The following is a 19,638-nucleotide window of genomic DNA, read 5'->3' on the forward strand; positions in this document are numbered from 1 at the left end:
ACAATTTTAAATAAGTGTGAATTAATAGACGACTTTAGACACAGCCCATAGAAGATGCATTCCTAGGACTATTAGCTGCTGTGGTAGAAAGGAAGATATGAGGCCAAGGATAATATATGTAGGGGATACTTGTGCCTTTGCTTTAACTCTGAGTGTGTGAAATCTCTACTCCTCACACTCTCTCTGCAGGTGGTGGTGGACAGAAGTGTGACTTCTCTCGTGCTGAAAAACTTAATGTCTTTAACTGAGTACCAGGTAGCCGTCTTTGCGGTCTATGCTCACACTGCCAGCGAAGGCCTGCGGGGAACAGAAACTACACGTATGTATTTCACTCTAACACGTTCCTCCCGTGGCCGGGACCCTGTGCCTTGGGGGACACCGGCCTCGGCTTCTCGAGCTGACAGCCGTTCTCTGTACAGTGCTGGGTGTGCGGCTGGCAGCAGCCTGCCACGTGGATGTTAACGCTCCTACTTGGCAGAAGTATTTGAACGACCGCCCTAACTCTCAAGGAGCTTTTGGTCTAGTAAGGGAAGACCAAAGCCACGTGACCCGCTAGTGCCGTGAAGTGCTGTACAAATGTGTGCAAAGAGCCACAAGGGCAAGCAAAGCTCAGAACTTGACAACGGGATTAGAAGAGTGAGCAGGGTCACATTATGAAGGATCTAACGTTGTACCTGAAAACATCTCATGCTTTCACCAGCATTTTACATGCCAGGAACTTGACATTTATCCTATATGGTTAATCTTAGTCTCTACTGCACTTCTGCAAGGACATTTCTCAGTGGCTGAACACAGAAACAAATCTCTTGCAGTTGCTCTGCCCATGGCTTCCGACCTGGAACTGTACGATGTGACCGAGAGCAGCCTGCGTGTCAAGTGGGACCCGGTGCCAGGGGCCACGGGGTACCTGGTCCTCTATGCACCTCTCACAGAGGCGCTGGCTGGGGATGAGAAGGAGGTGAGCCGTGTGCCTGCTGCAGTCCTAGGGGTCCAGATCTTAAGACCATGTTTTCAGTGCAAATGTCTAATGTGTAAAATTTAGAAAATTCAGATTGGCAGAAAAAAAAAAAAGCCAACCAATCAGCAGTAGTCTTACTAGCTGGAGATAACCACTGTTAACATTTAGCTAATAGACTTGTTCGGTACAACACAGGAAAATAGTTTCCCTTTCGTTTATTGTGCAAGCCTTTCCACTTCCACTGAAGAATTCTTGCACACTCGTTTCCTCTAGCCACAGTGTATCACTGTTGGTCTGTACAGACTGTGTTTAATTTCGTGTTGTTGCCATGGAGATAGCTTGTTGTATAAATAATGCTTAACATTCTTCACGTTCTTCCCATAGATCATTGCGTGACTGCTCAGTTATTTCCTTAGGATAAATTCCCAGAAATGAACTTTCAAAGGGTATATGAATTATTAAGCCTTGTATTAGTTATTACCAGATGGCTCTAGACAAAGGTTATATAATTTATTTTACCATATGCAGTTCAATAATAACCATTTTCTGCATATAACCTAAATTAATTTTGTCTTATTGAGAGATAGAAAAATATATCTCATTAACATTAATTTTGCCTTTCTATTTTAAATTATAAGTACTTTCAATTGATTTATTTTTAGATTTTTTTTTTTTTTTTTGGTTTATGAGGTGGGGTCTTATTGTGTAGTTCAAGGTGTTATTGAACGCAGTATGTAGCCCAAACTGGTCTGGAACTCATGGCAATCCTCCTGCCTCAGCCTCTCGAGTGCTGGGATTAAAGATGTGTACCATCACACTTGGCTTTAGATCTTGCTTTTAATTTACAAGGGGAACTTGCTATAAACTAGACACAGGGGAAATTCTCTGCGCCTCCCAGGAGCCTTGAGTGGGCAGGTAGAATGGATAAAAGGCAGTTTGGAACTTGATTCTTAGACCTGGTCTAAAATCTGCCACTGATGCCTGAAATTTTTAGAGTTAAAAAGAGTGAATCTGAGTATCAAGAGCAGAGTGTTGATGACAGTTGCTCTCTTATTTCCAAGGTTTAGAAAACTTGTTCTTTCATTTGGATGGAAAGTTGATCTGAATGACTTTGGCAGAAGAAATACTAAAAAAGGTTTTGGAATTATGCTCAGTCTCACTGGAAAAGAGAAAAATAAAAACGAAAAGAATACTAGCTCACAACCAACAGATTGGGAAAACCTTTCTGAAGTCTGGTCGATACCGTGTGGCAGTGAGATGGGAGAAAAACCATCATTCCCCTGTCGCTATAGGCATTTAAGTTGGTTCAGCTCCTTGGAGACTGTTTTGAAATATTTCATCATGTTTAGATGTATAGCAGAGGGCAGTGTCTTGCAAGGATTTTCAGTGCACATGGTTGGAACACAATAGTGCAAGCAACGAATGTGCTCCTCGGAGGGGGAATGGAAAATGGTGGTGTATTTATACAAAAGCGTACACGAAGGGATTAACGTCAGTTCTGTCTCTGTGCATCAACATGATAAGTCCTGGGAGATAAGACTGACAGAGGAAAACAACAGTAAGCTGTGGCAAGATTCTGTTGCTATGACATCATCTGTGTATACAGTTAAACACTGAGGACCACAGATGAGTAACATATGTATACATACGTGTACAGAGACTTTTTAAAATAGAGTGAGACAGACATCAATATCAAGGTAGCGGTGGTGACCAGATTGAATGAGAAAGAACTTTAGCCTTGTCTAAATACATCTGTTCTTTCTAAAATAAGATCTGAAGCCCGTTTGACCAAATTTTAATCTTCATTAAATCTGAGTCATTGTCACATCAGGAGGCACTGCATTATTTCCTGTGTGCTTAGGTGATGTTTGTGGAGATGGTTAGGTTTAAAGGTTTGATTTGACGATGGCACTTGTAGCTGTGTGACTGGAGGCTTGTTTAGGGCGAGCCTATGCTTCTAAGGTGTAAAACTTTCTTGTCACATAACTGAAGTTAGTGGCTCACCTGACCAACTCCAAAGGTTAGAAAAGTTAGCCCGGAACTGAAAAGAAAATCACCAAGTTGGGTGTCAAGGCGGATGTCACTCTTCTGAATAACGGAAGTGATTGCAGTCCAACTAGACTGGCCCCTCTGTGGACCATGGTGGCAAAACCGGCCAACTCAATGGCGCTTGAAGCAAAACTTGGGCATCCAGCCACGACTGGTTAGAATTAGCAAGCAGTGACAGATGCCCACTTGGACAGATGCCCACTTGGCCTGGAGATCACACTCAAGAGGGCACTTCTGATTCATTTCCACCCACCCGCTCTGGGTACCGTACCCTCGACCTCATTATTCTGGCTGCGGTTGCCATTTGTCCAGATGTAACGGTTATGCCAGCCCAGCAGGCATGGGTATGTTCCCGTTTCCATGATTGAATATCATCTCTCCCTAATAGGAAGCAGCACATGACAATTTTATGACTGCAGGCCGTTTGACAGAGCGATTGTGAGGAGACACAAAGTCTTATTCCAGTCTCACCTTTATTCAGTTTCACATCAAGCAGCAGGAATAACACAGCCTGGCAAAATGATCTCATTACATGTGTTCTTCTCAGATGAAGATCGGAGAAACCCACACAGACATCGAGCTGACCGGGCTGGTCCCCAACACGGAATACACGGTCACGGTGTACGCGATGTTTGGGGAAGAGGCCAGCGATCCTGTTACGGGACAGGAAACGACATGTGAGTGGGAGAGTCTTCCAGCAGAGGTGCTGTGATAAAATCCGCTAAATGTGGGACTTTGCAATTGGAAATACCAGATTAGGTTGAAATGCCCTAAGAGCTTGTTGTGACATAGGACGATGTGTATTTCTCTGGGGGCAAATGTATGTGTATCTTCTGTCTTGCATTATTGTGAGTGACGCAGACATTAGAATGGCACTTTAGCGTTCTCCGGACAGTTCCACCGGTGTGTTTGTCTAAATCCAAATGTTAGGTCAGGACAGAGGGGAGAGCTCTGGGAGAGCTTTGGAATCGTAGCGGTGGAGAGCTAGGAATCTCAGGTCAAGCCATATTTTAGCTGGGTGATGACAGGTTAGTGCTGTAACATCTTTGAGTCTGTAAATGAGGAACAAATCTTACAGCGTGTGGTCAGTGTGGCATTAAACACAGACCACACGTGACAGCGCTTAGCATAAGACTTCTCAGCGATTTCCTCGTCAAAATTAGTACATTTTTTCTAAAAATCTCTGCTCTCTTTATCTGAGCCTATTCGTGCTGCATTTTCTGAGTAAATTTTCTATTGGTGAGGCTAATTTTGGCTTATTTTTTCTTGTGGTGATGCTGGGATTTGGATCCCGGACTCTGCATGCTGGCCGGTGCTCTACCTAAGGCTAATTCTGAACTAAATATAAGGAACTTGTATTTTTAGGAAATGTCTATATTTAATCTATTTTTAAAAAAATGATAACAGACAAAGATACTACCATAGCATACTAAAAAGGCTTACCATACGCTGTTAAAAATATGGCTGTATTCATAATCTTTTACAACGGAAGAAAGCGAAGGGTTAGCTGCCACTTCGAGTCTTGGGACAAGATGAACACCACAGTTTTTGCCTGGCCTTTGGCTTTTGAGAGTCTACTTGGGAAAACACAGGAGTTGAGTGACAAGGAAATAGGTTTCCCCACATCCTTTTTGGTTTTTGTAGTCAAAGATGTGTTGTTCTCCTTCTTTAGAGAAAGGCCGATGTAATTAAAGCAGCAAACAAACAAAACTGGGACAGAAGAAAAAAAGAATTGAATCATGCCAGAAAGTATCTAATATATCATTTGCTGAGTGAATTTTCCAACGCTGTCTGTTTGGAAGAAAAACTCTCCCTACTCCCTATATGTCACACGCAAAGCTCACTTATTTATAGGTTTGAAGAATATGGACAACTCTTCCCCATGATTAACAGTTGATTTAAACAAAACAAATGAACAAAAAAAAAAGAGGCTGCTGAAAAGATGACGTTCTAGGTAGCTGCTCCTGGGACTGGCAGTCTTACGCATTAAGAAAATGACTTAATTTTGCTGTACTGCCAAATGTAGCTGAATTCTAGAAAAACCGTAGAGCTAAGCATGTACAGTACCTGCTTATGTCACTTTTGCCTTTCCTACACTTTCTCTCCAGCCTCTTCAATATTCATAGGGTCCCTAACTCTGATAAGCCCTTTATTGTCCAAGAATCAGTGGGTACTGAATTAATGCACGAGCTGTCCCTTTGGATTAGGAAGCTGTGTGCCTCATGGCTAAGGCTGATTGTTTTCACAGTTTGTCTCCATGGTCTTTGCTCTGCTGGCTGTACCACCACTGTTTGAGATTGTGTTGCGCTGTGTTGTGTTGTGGGGTGTGTGTGAGGGGTGTTTAGCACACTGGTTAACCAATTCTAGAACCACGTAATCAATTGGCTGGGTTAAATTCTTACTCCTCTTCTGTTCCCAGTGACTGTGACCTAATTGCCTTCATCGTCATCAATACAATGAGGGTGTAGCAGTCTAAAGTCGGGATTTATGGGATACACCATGCTATGTGTCAGACTCATGGAAATCACTCAATAAATGTCAACAATTATTGGGCTAAACTCTTATGGCTCTACTGCCATTGTCATCAATACTTCAATTGTCATCAGTACAATGGGGATCATTACAACTCGATCTTTGCAGTCGAAAGTCAGGATTTAATGGGCTAACATGTGTTATGTGTCAGACTCAGGGAAAACACTGTCAGTGTCAACAATTATTGTTCCTATAAATCTGTAAAAGCTCATAAAACTCTCAAGAATGAAAAGCTATGGAACTGATCGTCAAGAAGCTGCAGGAAAGCCGGTACCTCTCTAACTAATTTTAAAGCAACAGTGAAGCGCTTGTTTTTATTTAGGCCCACAAAACCACTCTCATTTACTAAGGGCAGGTAATTCCTCATGGATGCCTTGAATATATCTTGGAATATTGGGGATATAGCTGGGAGCAAAATTAAACCAAATTATCTAATCCCCTGAGGTTACAAAACAAAGCATTGAGAGAGCACGTAAACCAAAAATATGCAGTGCAGAAAAGGAAGGTGGGTGGTGTTCAGGTAGAATTGTTTTCCATGATATGACCATGGAAAGTCTCCCCAGGAAGAAGTCTGTATTCAGAAACCTGACAGGCAGGGAGACCAGCCGTGCAGATATCTAAGGGAAACACCCAGAAGGCAAAAGTGACAGCAAGTGCTGTCTTGTGAGTGACCATAGCTGCAGCGTCCTGCACCAGGAAGAATGACAGTGAGTGACGTAAGCCAAGGAGAGAATCATGGGAGATGGGGCAGCAAGATGGCGGAGGCCAGTCACTAGTGTCACCATGGCTACGGTAATAACGGAGGGAGTCAGGAGCCCTGAGCATGGTTTTGCGCAGAGGAACAAACTCTGTCATAGGAACACTTTTTTCTTTATTAGTGAGACAACATTTTTAATTTTTTATGAGCTAGTTTGCTGGTTATTTCAGGATTATAAATTATCGTCTGGGTGACATTTTTCATATGAAACGGTTCAGAAGTCAAAGATGCTGTTTCTTCTCTTTTTTACATATCTGTTGTTTAAAATTTTAATTATTTTCTGTTCTGTTCCCTGAAAAGTACCTTTAACTCCACCGACAAACCTGAGAATCTCCAATATCGGCTCCAACAGTGCTCGGTTATCCTGGGACCCAACCTCCAGAAAGATCAGTGGTTACCGAATTGTCTATACCAGCGCAGATGGGACTGAAATCAATGAGGTGAGCTCCAGAACAGGACCTATCTGTTTTGAGGTTGTTGTGTATTAGTTATTAGGGGCTTCCTGGTCAAAGCCTGATGGCTTAAAACACTATTTTCTTTTATGGTGTCTATGGATCAGGGATTGGGGATTGCACGTGCTGTTCGGGGTGGGAGGCCGCACGTGAAGCGGGGGCCCTGGGTGGCAGGACCTGGAGCAGACCCTTCTGTCTCCCCAGCATGCAGCTCCAGGGGAGTTGGCTTAGGAGGCCGAGGACACATGCCCATGGTGAGACTGCGTCACCCTAAATGACCTAGGCTTAGAAGTCATGTGATGTCACCTCCACCATATTCCATTGGCAGGAGCTGCCACAAGCCACTGTCAGGCTTCCAGGTGGGAGCAGCCGAGTTCCCACCTGTCATGGGAGGCTGCCAGTCACACAAACAGAGCCTGTAGGATGGGCAGTGTACATTGATGTGGTCTCCTCGTAGAACACAATCTGTTATGGCGGATGGACGTGGGGAGTACACATCTTCGTTGAGTCTGCAAACTAGAAATATACTCTCTGCTTACCCAGTTTATCTCTCTGCTTTGAAGCAAATTGACATCAGAAGAGCCTCATTAGATGAGCCTAAATTAAAAAAATAAAAATAAATAAATTAAAAAATAAACAGTTCAACTTTTGTTTAAGACAAGACTTTCAAATAATGGGACTTACAAAACTCAGGAAGATATAGTATCTTACATGCGGTGACTAATGTTTACAGAAATTCTTTCCTTGGAAATATGTTTTAGCAAGATAGCAAGGTTATTTTTGTTTTATTTTTCCTTATCTTGGTCCAGGAAGCTAAGACAAATGGGAAATATGTTGGATTACATCAGTTCTATTTTCTGACCAAATAAAGTATTTTCATATGCTGAGACAAATTTTTTCCAACAGTCAAATCCAAGTAATACTTTACAAAATGCACTTTCATAAGAAATATGGTGAAGTGAATGGTTAGTAAGTACACACTTTCTAACCTGTACAAGTACTAGCCACCACCTCCCTAAACCCTCGTAGGTCCTGAGGGCACATAATTCTGGTGAGTCTGAGGCCTTTGGGACTAGTTGTTTTGCTTTTGAAGACAGGAGCCTGGAGCAGTAAGAAAGATTAAAATAAAATCCACTGAGCTACAAGTGCCTCTTTATCCCCAGTAATAGGCAAACAACTTTCCCAGGAGTTGAGGACCTAGCTACATGGGAGGGTCCATGGATGTGTACACAAGAGAAGCAGCATGCCACTAACTGCAGAGACAGACACTGCAGCAAAGAAATACCCTCACCAAGATTTCCTTGAAACATGAGCTCAGCCTCTATTTTGCATCCTCATCTGGGGGACGTGGGTGTGGAAGAAATCCTTGACTTAAAGAAACGGACAACACACATCAGTGACAGGGACATAGGGTGAGGAGGGGACTGGTGTGACAGGAAGTGTGCACCCATCCAGCTCCTGCTCCATAAAAATTCAGGCAGACGGCCAGGTCCTGGAGCCTTGGCAAGATACAAAGCTTTTTATTTTTATGTGAAAATTACCAATTTAAAGTTGGAACAGCCAAAGTAGCACAGCGACTACATTCACTAATTTTTCTTTCATTGTGGGGCATCCTCCTTTGGTAATAGCTTTTTCATAGGCAAAAATACACTTTCATATACATAAATCATTATAGTTGTAAGCATAATCACGTAATAATGAAGAGTAACTGTTCTCTTTGTGCATAGCCCATTACCTGGCTGACTCACACACCACAGAAACACAGCACTCACAGCCCTGGAGGCTGGGACCTCCCAGAGCCGGTACCAGCAGATTCAGTGTCCTGTGAGGGTCCATCCCTCCTAGGTGACACCTTCGGCTGTGTCCTCCCGTGAAGGATAAGCACACAGGCTCCCATGGCCTCTCTTATCAGGGCCCTTGCCCAAGGCCATGAGAATCGGAGGGCACAAGCATTCAGACCACAGTAACTGTCGGGGTGTCTTCTGACAGCTTGTGCTGTTTCTCGTTGTCAGGAATGGTCCCAAACTCCTATAACTGCTGAGGATGTATTTGTGCTTTTTTGCAGGGCTGTTTAATCTTAAGGATGCCTTTGGGCATTTGCTGTTTCTAATTTGTTGTGGGAAATTAGAACACTACATTTGGTGAAGCTGAATTTAAAACATCAGTAAATGGAGTTTGAATGAGGACCCGAAGACATTTTATGGAATACAAGGCACAAACCGTGCATGTATTTTATTTATTTATTTATTTTTATTTTAAAGAGAGTAGTTAATGAGAGACAAACAAACAAAATAGGACAGCAGCAGCATACCAGTGTCACAGACATAAACAAATCAGAGCAAGAACATTCAAAGTGATAGAGAGTCTAAAGACAAAATAATATGAATCAATAGTGGTTGTTACATTACATATCGCTATCCTCAGCCAAATTGCTCAGATTACCAGATGTAAGAGTGAAAGATTGCTCGAACCATTAAAGAGCATAAGAAGATAATTCTTCGATGAAACATTAGAGATAATACAGAGTGTCACTACACAAGGTGGTAGGAGCTCAGCACTGCAATCCCAGTGCATGTTGTTACCGTCAAACCAGTCCGTGCGTGGGTTTTTAAACATCTGTTTTGAATGGTGTGTGTTTTCTTGTTCTTACCTCTTAACCATGCAGTTGAGATTCACAGCTCTGGATAAGCATCTTTTAATTAGGTGAAGTATTATCTCATGTTATTTTGAAATGTTTGATTTTTAACGGTGAATGGTCCTACCAGAGTTTGCTTTAATGTCTACGAATTTAAACTTCTATTTATAGGTAAGGCACCAATGGGCTTTTAAGAAATCCTGAAGTATTTTGAAATGTTTATGAACTGCCAACTAAGATGGACTTTGTAGGTAACATGTAACTGACTATAAGAACTTTTACTTTACAGGCAATTAATATTCTCTGCTTACTTCCTCTTCCTGTAGATTTCCTCTTCTGCATCTTTCCTCCCTCACTTCCGGTTTCTGTTCACTTCCTCATTCTCTACGTCCTGTCTGCACTACCCCTCCCCCCAGCTTTTCGGAGGGCTAGGAAACAAAGGGAAAGGGTATGAAGCGGGTGTCAGCGATGATGGTGGGACAGAGGTGACGGTCGTGGCGGCTCGCACCTGTTCAGTGTTGCTGAGTGACCCCCGGGAGCCAGGCACTGTTCTGAGTACCCTGCAGAGAAGCCCTGTTCAGATCCAAGTGCTGGTAAAGCACCAGTCCACCTGCCTCTCAGCTGGCTTTCATTGTACGAGGATTTGGGAAGTGTACAAGATGACGGAGAATTAAGTGCTGCCATTTGAGATTTAGAAACGCAAAAGCCACTGGTTTTAGCCTTGGAGAGGCCAGTTTCCAACAGGGATGCCTCTTAGTGAGCCAAGGGCCCAAAGTGAGCCGGAATCCCAGCCTGAAGCCTGCATTTCTGATCGCATCTCCTTGTGAATCTTTTGTAAAGTTAGACTGAAGTTAAGTTTTAGCTGGAAACGTGAGGAACCATTCTTAAAAATAGTTGCAAACAATGAGCTCGTGGTTATTTATTATCATTTTTTCAAATTCCTCCACATTTTAAAAGTACTACCAACAAAAATCTGTTCTCGAACTAATAGTTTAAAGCATAATATTATAACTAATAAAAATAAATGATACCTGAAGGTCTTTACTTGATGAAATAAAATAACTAATGGTGAAATTATATAAAATATGGTCTCAAATAAAATGGTTTAGGAAATAACCTAGATCTTTTTTTTTGATGGGTATACATTCACACATTATATGTACATATATGTATCTACTGATCTATCTATCTGTCTATCTAGTAGAGGGGGAATGTGTGGGTGCTTATATACATTTTTCCCTTTAGTCTCCTAGTGTACCTAAAAATTTGGGGTTTGAACTGCTTTTTTGTCTATTTGATATTTTTGCAACATTCCTGTTTTTCACAGATTTGCAACTTAGAAATAAAGTCGAGACCGAGCATACCTTCTAGTTAATAGTTTTATGGCTCAGGGGAAATTTGCTAAGATCTTTGGACTTCAGGTTCTTCTTTAGAAAATTACTGTCATAAGCACCCAGAGTTTGGAGGGGGCAAAAGCTATGCCTGAAATAATGTGTGTCGAGTCCCTGACACCCTCTCGGTGTTCAGTGCGTCTTCAGATGACAATCTAAAACACCAGAAAGCAATATGTAAATATAGTTTTGCACAATATGTTTTAAACTCATAGTTTAAGTACGGGTCTGTGTTTTCTGTGAGTTTAAATAATGAAACCACATTGTGAAAAGTGTCTAAGAGAATAGGACTTAAAGTCTGAAACACCCAGGCTGGGGATTTAGCTCAGCGGCACAGCACCTGCCTGGGAAGTGCAAGGTTGTGAGTTCGATTCCTGATACAAGAAAAAAACAAACAAACAAACAAAAAATTTAGAAGTCTGAAACACCTGGGTTTAAGTCTGGGGTCCCAGTTGGTTTCCTCTGGGCTGAGAGCCTACCTCGTTTGTCTCTGAACCAGGGGCAGCAACTGGCTGCCCTGCCGTGGTGTGGCGAGGACTGAGTGGATGGCTATGAAACGTGCAGCGATACCCAGGTCGAGGCCAGTGCATGCTAGGAAGGACCTGCAGACTCACCAGTGTCTCCTTCAGAGGAACACACACTCCCAGGGGGCTTGCTGTGTCACTGACAGGGCTGGAAGTATGGCCTGCAGTTTGGGCCCAGCGCTGAGGGAGCACAGCCCTGCAAGTGCTGTCTGCTGGGTGTCATTCGTACCTCTTAGGAGTGTGAGTGGGGAGCTCCCAGGGTGCCTTCCTTCCCGTCGGCGTCTCAGCTGGTGACTGAGAGCACTGGAGTCGCTGGCTTCTCCAGCACTGGCTACAAAATTGTCCTGAGGAAGAACTGGTCCACATCGGCTTGTGCTGCCCCTCCTCAGCTGAGAGCAGTGCTAGGTCACTCAAAGGCTGTCTTCGGGGCTGGAGATATAGCTCAGTGGCATAAGCGCCTGCCTGGCAAGCGCAAGGTCGTGAGTTCCATCCCCAGTACCGGAAAAAAAAAAAAAAAAAAAAAGCTGTCTTCACCTCATCCATTTCCACCATTTCAGGGTAGAAAATCAAACATGTCTATACACAAGCCGTTTTGATAATTCACTAGTTTGTGGTGCAGCATTCCCAGCTCTCCTCTCCGCCAAGGGAGCTACAGACAACAGTGACCCTGGTGTGTTTGTGGCGTACCGCATGCTGCTAACCACAGCTGCTCTGTTTTGCAGGTTGAGGTCGACCCCATCACCACGTTCCCTCTGAAAGGCCTGACCCCGCTCACTGAGTACTCCGTTGCTGTTTTCTCCATCTATGAGGAAGGGCAGTCTTTGCCTCTGGTTGGAACTTTCACCACAGGTAAGCGTCAGTATTCCTCCAAAGGCTTTCAGCAGTAACTATGCAGGAGCCCAAACCGGCAGCACCTTCTTCAGTGGTGATTTTTGAAGTGATCGCACTTTAATTTTTAAAATATGAAGAAGCCAGGCGTGGTAGCGCATGCCTACCATCCCAGAACTCTGGGACGCTGAGGCAGGAAGATCGCAAATTTGAGCCCAGCCTGGGAAGTTCACCGACTTAGCAAGACTCTGTCTCAAAATAAAGAAAACAAAGAGAAGACTGAGGGGTGCAGCTCAGGGCAAAGGCACTAAGTTTAATTCCCAGTACTATCAACAAAAAAATAAAAAAATAAAATCATAAAAAACCATTAGATAACTAGCATGTATCCTGGCTAAATAGGCCATCTATATTTAAAAAGTCAAAGTTTTTAAAAACTACATGATTCTCTTCATAATCTGAGACCTTTTCTTTTATGTAAAGATTTTGTAAAATTTTTATGACCTTCTTCCATTCATGCGTTTGTGTATGAAGTTGAACTTCAAAAACTGCTGATATCCAGCAGTTTTGACCACAAAAAGACACTTTCATACCCTTTAATCTAGTATGTCATTCTACAGCTAATACTATCTTCTCATGCAGCTGGAAGTCTTAATGCAATCAGGAATGTTTTAAATACTAACATGAACCGGAAGGTGTGAATGCATGGGCCCAGTAAATACCAACTCTTTTGTCCCTTGGTGGCCACAGTTCCGTGGTTTGTTTTCTGAGCTTATCGACTGCAGTGGGCTGCAAACCCAGTTCTCCGCTGTGGAGGAAAGTCATTAGAGAGAAAGGAGGGGTCTAGATTGAGAAGTAATGTGTACAGAAAAATCCAACAATTTCTCAAAATCTCCTGAGGGTGGCATGCTCAGGGTGTCCTACCAGAGTTTTAAAACCTCTGATCTCAGATAGTGAAAACAAACACCAGAAACATCCGTTTGGGCGCAGTTGGAGTTGTGCTTTCTGTCGTACATCTCGAAAGCGTGTGCACTGTGAACAGCCAAGGGGCTCACAAATTACGCTGCACTTCTGACGACACCATGGGACGTGGGACGAGAAAACAGTGAGACCTTCCCCAGGCAGGACTTAACTTACCACCGGGGAGGGATTAACCACTAAGCCGACAAGCGCTAAAAGGGACTGTGTCTCAACTCTCTATTTGTTAATTTCCTCAAAATAGTCGGAATCTGATATCTTGATAAAATAACGAATGTGGCATTTTTATTTACTTAATGAAAAGATCCAGGTAAACAAGCTAAGGAATCTATAAGTACTGGAAAGCCTTAAAAATCTGATTTCCGTGGGTTTCCTGATTTATGCTGTCAGCCTAGCCCGGACTGGCTGGCGCGCCGTGGCCGTCTTCTGTGGTTTTCTAAAAGTGAAGGACCCTCGCAGAGTCTTCTCCTGCGCCGGCCCTGGCTCGCGTTTTGGCTTCCGTAGCTTCCCATTTCCTAACACAGTCTCCTTCCTGGGCTGACAGAGGAAATCCCAGCCCAGCAGTACTTGGAAATTGACGAGGTGAAGACAGACGGCTTCCGAGTGACCTGGCACCCGCTCTCGGCCGAGGAGGGGCAGCACAAGCTGATGTGGATTCCCGTCTATGGTGGGAAGACCGAAGAGGTGGGTGCCCCCGAGGTAACCCAGATGCAGCTCGCTAGCTGGAAGTTGTTCATTTCAGACAGGCTGGAATTCCGGAAGTAATGAACATTTACTGGAGTTTCATAGATGTCAAATCTCTTTTTTAAGATTAAAAAGTATTGTTAGGGGCCGGGGATATAGCTCAGTGGCACAGCGCTGGCCTGGCAAGCGCAAGGTCCTGAGTTCAATTCCTGACACCAAAAAAATAAAACAATTGCATTGTTCCCAGGGCTTTTATTATTTATCTCATATATTTTCAGGTTCTTTGACTTTCTTGAATACCATTTGACAACACCTCAGAATGCCACTTTTGCAATATTAATAACCTGTCTGCTGAGGGAATGGAAAGGGATGTGTTCTCTAGCCTGAGTTTACGACTGATGTCTGGGGAAGAGTTTGTTATGTTCAGTTATTACTTGCTTCTGCTCAGAAGAACATTTTCCTTTTTATTTACGTATCTTTCAGCTTCCATCCCCCCTTTTTATTCAAGAGAACCTAATCGCTAAGCAGAAATACTTTTCAGGTGGTGCTACAAGAAGAGCAGGACTCCTACGTCATCGAAGGCCTGGATCCCGGCACTGAGTATGAAGTTTCGCTCCTGGCTGTGCTCGATGACGGCAGTGAGAGTGAGGTGGTGACCGCCGTGGGGACCACGCGTAAGTCTCTCTGGCCAGCTTGGACTTCAGCAGCTCCCACGCTCCACGGGGATGGTGGCTTCCTTCATGAGGGTCTCTCTGTACCAGCTTTAGCGGAGGCCATGGAGCTTCTGTTTTACTTTGTCCCCCAGAATTCTTTAGATGTCTGTACCTCCCGTGAAACCACTAGGCAAAGCATCTTAGTCTAGACTCTTGTCACCATGAAGGCTTGGGCCAACCCATCTTGTTCATTATTACAGTCTCAGTATTTGGCACACTTTAACTGTGCAGCGTTCCTTAGAAGGATGGGTGGATGCATGCATGAATGGACAGATGGACAGATGGATGGATGGATGGAATAATTTATGCATGAATAAGCTGGCAAACAAAGAAGTCTAGGGCTAAGATGTTCAAGAGTTACTGGAATTTTCCAAGTTGATCTTGGTTCCAAGAATTTTGCACAAAATGCACCCACTGATTGATTTAGCCCTTCATTCTTTTCTTAAAAAATGAGGTATTAAGCACGTATTAAATTGTTAGATTGGGTTGCAGATTTGGAGATAGAAAATTGCACCCAGGAGGTCTATTGGGAGGTAATTGTGTGAGACACTAAAGACAGAGGCACAGGGCCTGGGAAAAGTGGAGCTAAGTTCTCCGTGCATCCGCTTCAGAATTAACCTCTGAATTGTCAAAAATCGAGACAAATCGAGGCGGGGACTTAGAGCACCCTTAGATGACCCTCTGATTGCCCAAACTGAGGTGGTGGGGACTTAGAGCCCCTGCATCCCCGGTGGTTGGAGCTGGACTGTCCCTGGGGAGGCGGGGCGGGCAGGGTGGACGTGCTGGTGGGTGTGGCGTGGTTTGCACATGCTGAGGAGCCCGTGCAGTGCCGTGTTCACAGCAGACCTAGAGCGCATGAGAGAGGCACAGGATGCTCTTCCGGCCCGAGCGCATCGCCTGCCCTAGTGGTCTTGTGGGCAGGCCATGCACGACTTAGTCTACATGTCATTTAATTTCCTTTAATTATCATGGTTGTGTCCCAGCTTCAAAATAATTGGAAAGCTCCATAATTTGGTAGACGGAATCCAAATATTTATGTGAAGTCTAGTATCTGTGATGAGAAACTTCCACTTCTTTTGGTTTCTGTTTTCTAATCTTGGAGCAGACTTGTCTGCCTTACTTAACAACTCATTTTTCAGTCTTCCAATGACTGACGAATTTGCTTGGGAAAGAAGCAGGACAAGACATGTGAAATGTTCTTCACAGGCTGTCAAATGATTTATGCAAATGTATGGGGCTGTTGGTTTTACGAATCTCAAAGTAGTGAATACTTTTTGCTTTGTTTTCAGTTGACAGTTTTTGGACAGAACCAGCCACAACCATAGCACCAACCAGTCCAGTAACAACAGGTAAGGACACATAGAAGCTCATTTACATCTATTTGATTTAGACAGAGAAGCTATATTCTTCCAGTTTCGTTTCTTTTATATTATTAACTAGAGAAGAGCTGCTCCTCCCTTTTTCCATGGGCAGACTAGATCACAGTTTACTCCTCTAGAGCCCTTTGACCTCTTTTCCACCTCTACATGCAGTGATTGTCCTGTCTGCCCTTCTCTCTGTGACATCTGTCTACTGGGTCTATCTGTGTCCTGGACTCTCACTTGCTTCTCCAAGCATGATGACATAGCATCCTCCCCAGGGCTCTTTGCCTTTCTCTTCTCTCAGTGACTTGTGCTATTGGCATCATGGTCTGTGCAAATATTTCTGTGGGGAACAACTTTGGCTGTTTCTTCTCTCAGCTGAGCTCTCTCTGCCTCTGCAGTACACCTCTGAACTATATGCACAATCAACTAGTGACACAAAAGTTAATATCATTTATTGCTTTGTCTGAAACACTTCAGTGGCTCTGAGTTTCCCATTCATTTGCTCTTCAATTAATCTGTACTGGGCACTCAGCTCTATTGTAACATCAAGATCTTTCCAGATAGTTTCTACTTCTCTTTCTGGACTCAACCGTATTTTCTATTTCTCCTCCATTTGCTCCTTCCATCTAGAACTCCTGTCCCTCGAATTCCCTTCCATTCCCTCTGCCAGGTAAATGTCAGTATCCTACCCCACTGTGATGCTTCTGCTGTGTTTGTCAAAAGCTAATCACTGTTTGTCTCCAAGTCCTGACCTCGTGTGACATACAGGAAGAGCTCAGTGATTGTTTCTGAATGAACCAATGAATGAGTGAAGAGAAAGGAGATGTAGTGGAGGCAGCAGAGCTCGACAGGGGGAAAAGGACAATGGGGCAGAAAAGAGAAGCAAAAATGGAACAAAGGAAGGAGCGTTGGAAGAGAAGAATGGATATGTCAACATGTAGGAAGGGAGTTGGGGCAAATGTCAGGGGAGAGACGGCACCTATGTGGAGGGCGGGTGAAGGCCTGGCGAGAGCTGTGTGGAGTGATGAGTGCTAACGCAGACATGGGGATGAGGATGGGATGCGAGGGGGATGCTGGGCTGCACAGGAGGGGAGGCGGGGCCCGCTGCACCATGCCCATTTCTCCAGCAGGGCAGTATGTGGGGTTCTCATGACCACACTCCTCTTTGGGCTCCTGGTAAAGGTACAGGGCTAATAACTTGGAGTGCCCCGTGGCCTTGTCCTGTGAACATCGTTTTTTTTTTTTTTACTATTTTCTTTTTTGGTACCAGGAATTGAGTTCAGGGCCTTGCGCTTGCCAGGCATGGGCTGTGCCACTGAGCTACATCCCCAGCCCCCTGTGAGCATCTCTCAAGCCCATTTTGTTTTTGTTTGGCTGCTGGGCAGCATCTCGGCTCCCAGTGGATCAGTAAAGTGGAGCTGCTCTTGCTTTGTGTGCTTTTGCCTCCCCGAACCGCATTAAATGATGCTCTTGTCACCCCTAAGCAGTTCCTGTGCAATGCGAGGAGTTCAGCGTTCTCCACTCCTTTTGCTGTTTGTTCCAGTTTTCCCGACAGGAATCAGAAACTTGGTTGTAGACGAGGAAACGCCCTCCAGCCTGCGGGTGTCGTGGGACATTTCCGACAGCAATGTGGAGCAGTTTAGGGTGACCTACCTGACAGCTCCAGGGGACCCCGCGGAGGAAGTGGTAGGAACGGTCTGTATAGCAGCGGAAGACTCCCCTAACACCACTAACGAGGCCCCCGGGGAGACCACGCGAGCTTTCCTGCTCCGCGCTTGCTGCCTGCCGTCTCCACCAACTAATGCTCTTTCTTAATCTGAACTTCGGGGCTTGCTTCCTGATGGCCTTTGGTCTCTGGCTTGTGCTCCGTGGTGCTTGCTCCAAGCTGAGAAAGTCTGTTTCCTGGCATCATTGCTGCTGCCCTGACCACTTGTTAGAGCATCACCTTGGGCCATGGAAGGGCCAGAATGTATTATATACACCTACGTGCAGGTTCATAGAGAGAGCTTTAGGACAGCAACTCCACGCCCCTGGGAGTCTGAGGAAAGCCTTTCAAGTGAAGAACACGTGAAAGGTCTTCTTGGTTTGCGGGGAGTGATCCCGACACATTATTGTCTGTTAACAGCTACATTTTTCACGCATAGCAACTCATTTTGAGCAGTTTTATAGTTATTCCTCTTCCATTCTCCATCATGGATGTCTCTCCTCAAAGATTTGTTCTTTTGTTTTTTTATGTTTTTTTCCAGTACCAGGAATCGAACTCACAACCTTGTGCTTGCCAGGCAGGTGCTATGCCACTGAGCTAAATCCCCAGCTCTTCTCCTCAGAGATTTAGACTTTTGTGTGCTGAGTTTTTTTTTTTTTTTTAGTACCAGGAATTGAACCCAGGGCCTCACACTTGCCAGGCAGGCGCTGTGCCACTGAGCTATGTTCTGGCCCCTGTTTTTGGGGGGCTATTGGGAATCAAACTCAGGACCTCATGCTTCCAGGCAGGCACTGTGTCACTGAGCTAAATCCCTGCACCACCACCCCCCCCCCCGCCGGTTTTCTTTAACGTGTTTTATTTATTTACTTTTTGTTAGTACACATTTGCAGGGCATGCAGTTTCAGCTGGGTAATTTTTCCATATAGTAACACTGGCTCCTCCAGGGTTTTTAAATGTATCTCACATCGTCCCTTTTAGTCTGGAACCCAAACTTGTTCCCTAAAGACGTGTCCAGTTAGACCAGATGGCTCCGCTCTTCAGCCGGAAGAGATTTGTCTTTTTCATCGTGAAATACGCCTTCCTTAGCTCGCTAGTGGCATCCTTTGTCCCCTGCCATATTATTTTTGGTGCTCTAGGAATCTCCCAAATTCGCCACTGCTCAGGGACAGCATCCGCTTCCTGTCTCTTCCTTGCTTGCAGAGCCTTTGAAGGAAGAAAATGATGTGCTACACAGACAACTGTGGCTGAAACAAAAGCCACATCCACTGTGAAAAGCCAGGAGGTCCCTGTGCTTGTTTGGGGAGAATTTGAGGGAATGAGTGGATGCTCACTTCAACAAATTAGGTTCAATTTCCAGTTCACTCTGACCATACATTACAAATAATTCATGGCTGGTGAACTGAAAAATACTGATACGGTGCATAAGCATGCCAGTTCATTAATTTGGGGTGTTTAATTTTTGCTATCACTGTCCTCCTGTTGTAATTTAGTCCCTAAAAGTGAGACTCAGAAACTTCCCAGTGTGAGAAGTTTATTTGCTTTCTGGGTTTTTTTCCCTTGTTCCAAGAAACACATTAAGCTCCTTGGCGGATTCTTCCTGCTGAGTTGGAAAGGGTAACAGTTTAATCTCACACATGCACTTGTGAGTTATGCAAGGTAAAATTATAATAATATTTACTTTGGGTTGTTTCTAGATAATTTTTGCTGTGCCAGTTTCTTTCATTAAGTACTGCTTGTTTTTGAAATGCTTGGATGCCAAGATGAAGGGGAGAAATGAAAAGACTTAGCTGGCCTCAGTGAAACAAACCTTTAATAAAAGTGAAAAATATTGATAAATTTCATGGTGATAACTTACAGCGAAGAAGTGTTTGTTTCTGTTTCAGTTATATAAAAGGAAGTACTGTAGAATTCTTTCAATATTCAGCTCTTTTAGTGAATGTTAATTAAACTGGATTTTTGTTTATTTGTTTTTGTTTTTTTGGTCCTGGGAATCGAACTCAGGACCTTGTGTTTACCAGGCAGGTGCTTGTGGCGCTGAGCTATATCCCCAGCCCTAAACTGGATTTTTGTG

General features: G+C 44.1%; 1 protein-coding gene across 3 annotated transcripts in view; it reads left to right on the top strand.

The window, feature by feature from the left end:
• Positions 1 to 19,638, top strand: part of Col14a1 (collagen, type XIV, alpha 1) — a 194,521-nt gene that overhangs the window by 74,044 nt on the left and 100,839 nt on the right. For 2 of the 3 annotated variants that reach the window (XM_013512820.1, XM_013512819.1), the window contains exons 11-19: positions 190 to 319; positions 813 to 958; positions 3,555 to 3,684; positions 6,597 to 6,736; positions 12,021 to 12,147; positions 13,646 to 13,785; positions 14,327 to 14,459; positions 15,788 to 15,847; positions 17,406 to 17,557. In XM_013512820.1, coding sequence (XP_013368274.1) covers positions 190 to 319; positions 813 to 958; positions 3,555 to 3,684; positions 6,597 to 6,736; positions 12,021 to 12,147; positions 13,646 to 13,785; positions 14,327 to 14,459; positions 15,788 to 15,847; positions 17,406 to 17,557 — 1,158 coding nt within the window. The remainder of the gene's footprint in view (positions 1 to 189; positions 320 to 812; positions 959 to 3,554; positions 3,685 to 6,596; positions 6,737 to 12,020; positions 12,148 to 13,645; positions 13,786 to 14,326; positions 14,460 to 15,787; positions 15,848 to 17,405; positions 17,558 to 19,638) is intronic. The other variant, XM_005381916.2, reaches the window with a different exon arrangement.

The sequence above is a fragment of the Chinchilla lanigera genome, unplaced genomic scaffold, assembly GCF_000276665.1.
Source record: "Chinchilla lanigera isolate Chin_1 unplaced genomic scaffold, ChiLan1.0 scaffold00016, whole genome shotgun sequence".
In the NCBI taxonomy this organism is placed as follows: Eukaryota; Metazoa; Chordata; class Mammalia; order Rodentia; family Chinchillidae; genus Chinchilla; species Chinchilla lanigera.